General features: G+C 50.7%; 3 protein-coding genes across 3 annotated transcripts; 1 reads left to right on the forward strand and 2 right to left on the reverse strand.

Moving 5' to 3' along the window:
- Positions 1 to 186: 186 nt before the first annotated feature.
- On the reverse strand, positions 187 to 1500 carry N7443_010207 (putative LPS glycosyltransferase; the record flags this gene model as incomplete). The annotated part of the gene is made up of 4 exons (XM_056890263.1): positions 187 to 934; positions 1002 to 1072; positions 1122 to 1265; positions 1324 to 1500. 4 exons carry the CDS (start codon positions 1498 to 1500, stop codon positions 187 to 189), a joined length of 1140 nt encoding a protein of 379 aa, XP_056736754.1.
- A 1062-nt stretch (positions 1501 to 2562) lies between these two features.
- Positions 2563 to 3365, forward strand: N7443_010208 (uncharacterized protein; the record flags this gene model as incomplete). Its single annotated transcript, XM_056890264.1, has 2 exons — positions 2563 to 2697; positions 2751 to 3365. The coding sequence occupies 2 exons, from the start codon at positions 2563 to 2565 to the stop codon at positions 3363 to 3365; spliced, it is 750 nt and encodes a 249-aa protein (XP_056736755.1).
- Positions 3366 to 5177: 1812 nt separating this feature from the next.
- Positions 5178 to 7351, reverse strand: N7443_010209 (putative LPXTG-motif cell wall anchor domain protein; the record flags this gene model as incomplete). The annotated part of the gene is made up of 3 exons (XM_056890265.1): positions 5178 to 5624; positions 5650 to 7059; positions 7157 to 7351. 3 exons carry the CDS (start codon positions 7349 to 7351, stop codon positions 5178 to 5180), a joined length of 2052 nt encoding a protein of 683 aa, XP_056736756.1.
- Between the last annotated feature and the right edge of the window lie 2157 nt (positions 7352 to 9508).

Raw genomic sequence — 9508 nt, forward strand, 5'->3', positions numbered from 1 at the left:
TGACGCTGTAAGAAGCCGCTCTACTGAACCCATGTGCATATATAGACCTTAACTCATATCACAAGTGATTTGGGAGTTGATGAATAACCTTTTTTCGATTCGTGAAAATAAGGGATACTATTGAGTGGAATGCATCGAGATAGCCGTTTAAACAGTCAATTTCGTAGTTATAGATGAGCTTTGGGCTCAGTTGACCAGAATTCCGTGAGGGTAGATCAACTCCTTAGGATTAATTTGCCCTTCGGCCCATGGAACATCGTCCCATTGGGCATAAACAGTCTCCTCGCCTGCAACCAAACGATGAATGTTGCGCCGGGTACTATACATCACATAGTTGGATACCTCTTCGTGGTACTGGTTCTCACTATAGTTCTCAATCTCCGAGTCGCTGGATGCGGGGCCCGCTTTCCGGTATGTTCCAATGAGTTGTGGGAAGGTGGCAAAGCAGTCAATCTGTCGACGTCCTGAATTGCCTCCACACAGCCCACTCATAGCATTGTCGACCGGTTGTTCAAGGTGATCGATGGAAAGAGCGGCAAGAATCTTTCTCGCTCCTCTATTAGAAACGGCATAGCCAAATAAGCAGCAAGCTGCTTCTGCCCGGAAAGCAAAGCGTGTGGAATCTTCGGGAAACTGTTCTTTCCAGCTATCAGGAGTCCCGCCTAGATCCCAACGTCGGTATTGGTGACTTGGGAGTGTAGGGTCGTTGGGAATGGCATAAAACTGAGTCTCGTTCTTGTTCGGCTCGGAACCACATCCTCCAATCCAAAGGACATCCCAGTCAGTACCATAGGGGTGTTCTTGAGACACCTTCTCGTTCCCTTGTAATGAGTGCAATCCACGTGCGAATTCGTGTAGCTGCGACTTGATGTTCACATCCCAATCGGCATCGTCTTCAAAAATCAAGGCACTCGAGTAGGAGTTCTCGATGATCCTAAATAGGTGGAGATTTAGTTTGTATTCTGTAAAATAGGCATGAACCTGGGGAGAGTAGCTCTAACTTGACCAATGCATTCATGTGCGCGCGCCAACACGCAACAATAGCGGGTTTGGTGTCTGAGAGAGTCAACCCCTGTGTTGTGTGTGAGCTACCGAATACCTCTCATGGGTAGAATACCTACATTTGGCATTGCCTTCTGCTTCAACTCATCTGGTCTTACTCCCTCGAGCCAATCCACTTTGAAGCCCGTGACCGACGCTGCAACATCAAGGAAATCACGTTTATCGGGTCGCTCTTTCATACCGATCGCATAGATGTGTTCAAACTAAGGATTCAAAAGGTTCAGAATCTATGGCGCCTGGAAAAGGTATTTTGAGACTTACCCCGAGAGTTTCATTCTGTATGTGAGCAAGATCCCTGTCGCTAACTCCACTGTGAGACAAGTGGGATATATTCTGGCGCCATTCTGTGGCTCTGGACTCAAAAGAAAGAAAGGTGAGGATTAGATATGTGCAAGCGGCGGCGGCAGCAATCTGCAGGATTCTATAGCCTTGAAGCATGGTGATTGAAGGCTTCAAAAGTAGATCCAACCCTAGGTGTGGATGCAGGGTTCATGAAGCTTGAGCGACATGAACCTTTTTTTTTTTTTTTTTTTCTCGCGCTGCTCTTTTTAATTTGATTCAAGTTCCAGGTTACGTTTTCGGCTTCTTAGTAGAATAACAACACAGGTATTTCTTTTTGCGTTCCTGGCCGGGCTCATAACTGGAATGCGGCTCAATGTTCCGCAAACAATCAACAATGTTAGCGTCGACACCTGAAAAGTGTTAGTTTTGCTGACTAAGCAGGGCTCCGATCCGGCAAGACTAACATATAGTTAGAGTGTTGAGCATTGGTGACAAGCATTTCTTTATTTTACAAGTCAAAAGCTTTACTAACCAGCGAGATGACAAACAGAATATTGACTGACTACATTTAATCATCTACGGATATCATGTCTTTCGTATAAGATGGTTAGTATCAGTATGAAGCAGGAGAACCCTGCCTTGTACAGATCGAGAAAACGCTAGGTGTGACGAACATTCAACTGTGTAAGGATGGAGACATTTTTTAAGTGGCGGTTTTATGCAAAGGTGCACCAACATTATTTGGCTTTGGTTGGCCACTGGTGGTTTTGGATTGTAGCATGGGTCAGCGAGTAAATAATCACCCCATGTTTGGCTTTGGTACTGGTATAAAACAAAGTAATAGCCGCAGAATTATATAGACAGGTTAAAGTCACCTACAAATTCGGAAGGCTAGGTATCTACATACTGCACAGTGGTCGCCTAGTCCACTTACAGTAAGCACACTGCGTTAGTGGAGAGTGGATTTGGTCGCTTCGCTGTGCGAATTGAGCCACCGGACCCTGAGGTGGATCGACCGAGTCGAACGCCTTATACTCCATACCCACAGACCCTTGGGCTGCTGTTTTATATGCAAGCCGCCAAGCCCTAGTGATGGCTTGGCGGCTTTGCCACAGTTTTTGTTTAGCGTGGTTCTGGTCTCTTAGTTTTCTTCTGCAATAACCTCTGCTCTCCAACCTCTGTTCCTTCCTACGCATTTTCTTGCTCCGCTTCCGCAGAATGTTCGGTGTTCAGGCGCGCCTTCTCGCACTCAGCCTGCTGGCACTAGCCGATGCGGACTCGACGGGCGTTGCAGAGGTCAACATCGTCTTCCCGCGCAACGGCACCTATGGGCTGATGCCACTCATGCCCGTCGTAATCGCTGCCCAGAATCCCGCCGCTATCCAGCAGCTTACCTGAGACCAGAGTACTTAGTGTATCCCTCAGAAGGGCCTTATAACGGTAGCTTCTCGACTCTCGACATCAACAGGCTGACCGCCAACGAAACGACGCAATTCCTCTACAAAGCCATTCCCAATATACTTAACGTAGAAGGGAAGTGGGGTTTCTCTTGGAGGCTGAGAACAGTCAACTGCTCTACGTCCGACAACGGTACTGCATATGACGACGAGCACACGGTCGAAGACTACGATGGGTTTCATAGGCGAGCACAATTGGACTTCCAATCCTTTCAGTTTACCACCAAGAAGGGGGGTCGTCAGCCTAACCTCACCACTATCACAACCGACAATAATTGTGGCAATACTCAGGGCGTTGCTTTCGACGTTAAGCAGTACTTGAATGTCCCCAGCGCACTGACCGGCGATGGACTCGCGATGTGCGCCCTACTTGCTAGCCCAGCGCCCACTCCCAGCCCTTGCCGGGCCAGTGTGGTACTGTCAGCTGCTTCGAGTATCTCGGCAAGATTGACGCAAGCCGAGTGCTACGCAGTGACTCCTGCCGTTAGCTGCCTGCCTAAGAAAGACGCGGCTGCCCTCCTCAACCCCGGCATTCCAGGGGTGTTGTTAGTCGGCTTAGCTTAGCTCATTTACAATATTCTCTCTAGCTAGGCCTTGTTCTCAGGCGACAGTATGAGGAACTAGGTCACAATATCATAATACGAATCAATGTATATTACTTTGGCTTGTCACTATGATCTTAACCTGCATGTAACGAGAAGGCCGTTCATTTTGCCCGATTTTATGGAGGCGTTATTCACTGGAAAGTACATTAGGATCTTACCGATTACACAATGTCTCGCCGATTTTGCGGACCCTGGTTGCGAATACGCCGATAACCGAGGGGTCCAATGCATGGCCACCAATCACAGAACTTTCGAGGCAATTCAATCCGCCTTGCAACCCTGGAGCAATGCCGAATGTCTTGATTTCGACGATGGTACGAATTCCACTGCAAGATGAAGCCCGGCCAACATGTCTGCTTTTGTCTGGTGATATGCCCGACTTCCGTCCCAAACCTAATAGTAACGGGTCCTGCGCTACCCCCGCAGTCGGCGACGGTGAAAGCCGTTCCACCATTGCCGCTGCTAACAGTCTTACAACGATGATATTAATGGCTTCGACAAAAATACTTGAGGCGTGTCACTGAGTCGAGCCCGTGCTGGCATCTACTTACTGATCCTGAGCCTGAGTTCCCTCATAAAGCGGCGGCAGCCCAGATAGGAAAGGCCCCACCTGGCAGATATTATCCTGTCTATATAGGTGCATATATGTGTGCTGAAACTCCACCTGGACATCGTTCTACACTCAAATGGTATTTCATATCAGAAACAAGACAAACATCGTCATAATTCCTAAATTCAGCGGCATTTCCAATATTTAGGTTTGGTAGTCAGATACGTCTTCGCAGCACATCTCCTTCAATTAATCCCCTCGTGGCGGTTTACCTAGGAACAGGCAACGAATCAATCTCGAACCCAATAACAGGCGGATGGTTCCATCTCGAGGGGGGGCCCGAATCGACTCCGTCGATGTATGAAAACGATGAATTGGGGCTGTCCTAGAGGGTAAGCTTAACTCATTTCCGCGCATGATACAATCCATTAACGTTTCAGTGGGAGAACTCACCCTCGAAGATAAGGCGGGCCGTTCGGCGACTGGATAGGGCTTTTCTTCCGCGAGGAAGTATGACCATCTGCTCGTCGGACGGTTACGGGATTGATTGGAGATACAGAGGTAGAAGTTTAAGCAAGCTATGAGGATGGAACAGAGTAGGTAAGTCAAGGACTAGAAACCTTATTTAATAGAAACTGGAGTATGAAAGCCTCATTCATTCATAAGAGAAGTTCGTTTTGCATAAACGTGAATACACGCTCCGGGTCAAGATCAAGATCAAGAAAAGCATAGGACAGATGTTGGTCAACAAGGGATGGACCAGATGGAAATGTACAAGCGAAAAGAAGAAAGGGCGCCGGTGATGGTTGATTTTGTACAGGACTCGATGGACTCTGGACATTCATGTCCTGAATTATCTCAAGGAAATGAACTTGTCAAGAGGTGGCGTGAAAAATGAGATAAGAAAATGGGCCTTGGTGGCCATGTCTCATTGACAGTATGTGAATTCTTTCAACAGAGGAAATTCGTCACGATGCATCACCGTCGAAGGTGCCATGTGTGGATTGGACAATGCGATAAAGGACTCCAGATCGACAGGTATGCATACACAAGCAGAAAGCGTCTAAGAGGTAGGGGAAAAAACGCCGAGCTGAGGTTGAAATCATCGGGGTCATAATCAGATGCGAGGTCGCTGCGTAAAATTCAAAAAGGCGTAACCGGGGGTTTTGGTCGGTAGGCATGCATGATGGTGGCTCAGCGGGTGCAGAATATCATGATAGGCTAATCAATGCTATCGTCCATATTGGTGTTGTCATCTGTCATGACTGCGGAACGGCGTCTCAGGCCGAATTTCCGAGCACCCAGGCTGTTGGTACGGAGGCGTGGTTGTTGGATGGGGGTATAGCTTGTTACTGTCTTGCTAGATGGTACGCTGATGCGGGTTTGTGATGGTTCAAGCTGAGGAGGTCGAGGGCTGTCTTCGGCTCCCGAGGCCGGGGTGGCAGGCGAGAGACCATATCGGCGGGATCCGGCCTGGATGTTGGAGCGAGATGTGGCAGGGGAATATACAGAGGGGGGTCGCATAGCTGCGGCGGAGTGGAATCCCAGTTTGGGACAAAGTGGAAGGTGTTCGAGGCAGTGATGAAGGTGCCTGAGATGGAGTCGACGGTTGTTGGAAATGTGCTGAGCGCGGGGAGATGCCCAGTCCCTGCTCTTGATTCGGAGACCCTGCGATAGAGATTGATCGAGAAACCGAGTGAGCTCGAGAGAACCGTTGTTGTGGAGATACGGTCTGCCCAGGGCTCGGCGTGCCAATGTCGGTCATGGTTCTTGAAAATGAACGGTTAAGCGGGACCGCTGGCTCTCCATTTTCCTCATCAGTCGGTGGCCTACGACTGCGAAGAGAGGCCGAAATACGGTGAAGTCGGCTCGATGGAGGGCCTCCAGGTGATGACGGGGTCGGCTTAGTGTCCGTCGCTGGAGTGCCTGGGCTATGGCTGACGAGGGAGGCCCTTCGCGCATCGAGGCGACTGGGTAGACGGCTGCTTATACTCTGGCGCCGCTCAGGTCGCTCGACTGCTTCGGGCTCGTAACTGGAAGCTCGCTGGTAGGAATGTGTGGGCGTTATAGAACCGTTCTCGCCATTTGACCGCGGAGGCTGGACGCCTCCAGCATGGCTAGATTGTGGTCGATTTCTCTTAAGTTGCTCATCCGTCAAGGCCAGACAGAGTTCGGTCAGGCCGCGGCACACACTATCCGCTTTGCGTCGGGCATGCCTTTCAGAGGAGCTATATCCCCCGTTCAGAACAGACACTGAGCCTGACGGTGCGGTACTGACGCCCAACATGGTCGACAGATTCAGAGCATCGGTGATCGTCGCTTCCAGTGCCATGTACACTTCACTGGTCAAGACAGACTTGGCCTTGGCCAATGCCGATTGTAGAAGAGGATGAACCGGATTTTGAACCGCATTGTCGGCGTCCGCGGACGGAGTGCTCGCTTTGCGGTAGTGTCTAGGCGAGGTAGATATGGCACTAGCCGTAGTGGCGGCCGTCCGCGGTCTTTCCTGGTTTGCGCCCGAGATGGCGGCTTGGGATGATGGCGGTAATTTCCCGGTAAGCTCCAGCTTGCGAATTCGGGACTTTAAGTCGTCCAGCTCGTCCCATACGGTCGAAGGTGCAGTAGTCGACAGTGTTGATTCGGTCCCGTCGACTCGAGCTCTTTCGGCGTCGGCCAGGACTCTTTCTGTCGTCTCAGAGGCAGAGGGCTCGCGACTGCTTCGAACAGTGGATAGGGTGGACCGACGATGAAGACGAGCTTGGGGCTGGGGTTCCTGAACAGAAGCGCGTCTCTCTCTGTTGATTTGAGGTGATCGCGGAGAGGTCTCGGGACTTGTGCGACTGAGCCGGCTTCGAGGGGCGCCGATTGTTGATCGCGCACCGGTAGTCAGACTGGAGTAGCGAAAACGGTTCGGGTCGTCGAGGGGGTGGGCAGAGGCAGATGAGGTATGTGTGTTAGAGCTGTACGGGAGGGTAGGAGAGCCATTCTGGGACAGCAAGGGGTTGTCGACATTGCTGAAGCGCTGATCGGGGGAAGGGGTTTCTTCTTTATCGACATGGGATATCGGCGACCGTAAACCCTGGCCGGAGTATCCTAGTCGCGACTGATTTCATCTCGTCAGCCAGCAACACCCAGGGTTTTGGTGGGTACCACGGTCAAAACGGCCAGCGACCATGACGCAGGAGGAACTCGGAACTCACCCGTCTAAAGTCTGAGCGACCCAGAGAGTCGCGTCGACCAGAGTCCGACCTTGCGATATTCAGGAATATATCGTCATTCTTCGGGCGCCCGTCGTCCATGTTGACTCTGTCGGCACCGAGTCGATAAGATCCGTTCAGAGAGCGACCATGATCGGGCAAGGCTCGCGTTTCGGAATATGCCACGCTCGATGACATGCTTCTCACATCAGGGCGCGGCGAGGGTGGTACGGCATTGAGCGAAGTATCGCAGAATTAAAAGAGCTGAGGCTGGGGGTAGGAAGCTTGGAACGGATCGACGGGGTCGCAATAGGGAGCGCCTGGTTCTGGGTCACAGCAGGCGTTTCACCACTGGATGGGGTGGGGCTACAGCTCTTGACGTGAAGAGACGGGTTTGGACTGGCGAAACTGGTTTACCCTTTGCCTTGGGCTGGAAGAATTGCTTGGGCCTAAGATCTGCGTTTGTCTCCCCGTGTGAACCTGAATTGATGGGATGTGATCGGTCACCGCCGATTCAAAGTTTCTGGGGAAGCTACAGTACTGTGAGGATATGCATCTTGCATCTTGCATCCCTCAATGCAAAACAAAACCCAACCACACGAGTGTGATCACTGTGGTATTTCTGACACTTCCGACACTTCTGACCTATCGAGCAGACATGACAAAGAGAAAAAGAAAATCCGGTGCCAATTGTGGGCTGGGCGTGTGGCTGGGAAAATTTAGAAGTGGACGAGGGCCTCCGTCCCGTCCCAGTGTTCGCTTTACATAACTGGGTAGGCACAGAGAGGTATTCACATCTAGTATATTCTGAATATTGTCGAACCAGACTGGTCTTCCAATATTTGGATTATGCATATTCCAACAGGGACTTGCACCCAGGGGCATATACAGGGACCGGCCCGGGTCTCTATAGTGTTCCATCTATATCGATGTCAGGCTCAACCTTTTTCGGGATTTGCGGATCTTCTAGGAGGAATCCAGGTCTTCGTTAGTTTCCACTTTCCCTCTCACCGGACATCTAACACCTTCCTTTTCGTAGCAACAAACAAAGGCAGTGAACCTTGGTACCGCCATGTCAGGAACCGTGGGTCTCCAACCGAGCCATTCCACTGTTGTCTGCCGATGCTCGGCAGTCTCACAATGAGTGGATTAATCAAGGATTCTAGTCAAGATCAAGACCGGAAGAGCCCCGTCTCGTTCGATCTTGCACTGTGGATTGATCTTCCACGTGGTTCATGCTCGATTTCTGTGCCATGGGGTGCGAAGATCTTGCAATTATAGCTTGAGAGAGGCTCAAACGACGGGACCAGGTTTGTAAGCGACCTAGATTTTCACTGTCGTCTCAGGCATACTTAACGGTGTAAAAGGCTTGGTGGATCATTTCTATGAGCCATCGGAGAGGGTCCAGTATCTTCATGAGTAGAAAGCCGATATCGTCCTTCTTCACGTCTGTAACAGAAGCAGCAAGGGAGGCGCGTGATGAAAAAGCGCCATATCCAATTACAGCATCGATTGGACCCGACTAAGCGATATGAAGTGTTGCATCAGGTCCATTTTAATGTTACCATGGCCTCAGATTAGCCACAGCCGAGAGAAATATATATGATACACATGCATAGATTGGCTTTGGCGTCTGATATTGACAGCAAGGGCCATGGTTGGCGGGCGAACCGAAATCACGACACTATTTTTTTTACCGCGGCCGGGAGCAGTGACATGGACCAATCCACAAGCAAGAATGCCTCAAAGCGAGCTCCTGAGGGTGTGGCAAACGGGCCCGAAACATGGTCGAAACACCGATCAATGTAAGCCCGCTCGGACAGGCCGTTCAGGGACAAAAATAGAAACCGGTTCATTTCTTGGAACGCCTTGAGTGTACAAGGGGGATCTCATCTATCTGCAACGCGCTGCCTGAGACGAACCTGTATTGCACAAAGAGTGCGTACCCCGTCAGTAGAGCGAGGGGGAAACGAGAGCACTGAGGTGCTTGGTGGTCGGTGCACATGCAGATCATTCCACAGCACAGCTTCAATTGTAGTCTTGGCTGGGAGTCTTGGCCATACGACGACGACCCCATACGTCCCATCTCTCGCCATCCCCATCTCTCCCCGTCTCTCCCGTCACTCCACTCGAACGTACATGTTTCAGGGTGGTCACGGCGTCCACGTGGAAAAGGGTTGATCAATTCGGGACGGGATGATCTTGATTATCCCCTTCACCGCATTCTACGAATTGAGGCTCGCTGAAGGGCTGAGTAAAGAGTGAGTAATATGATGACCTCACCTTGAGGCCGATCCGTACAAACTCCAAGATGTTTCCAACACGAGGTGAATCTGAAAGAAGCAACTATCGACG

This window comes from Penicillium atrosanguineum (genome assembly GCF_028827265.1).
Source record: "Penicillium atrosanguineum strain IBT 20685 chromosome Unknown utg000008l_segment0_segment0, whole genome shotgun sequence".
In the NCBI taxonomy this organism is placed as follows: domain Eukaryota; kingdom Fungi; phylum Ascomycota; class Eurotiomycetes; order Eurotiales; family Aspergillaceae; genus Penicillium; species Penicillium atrosanguineum.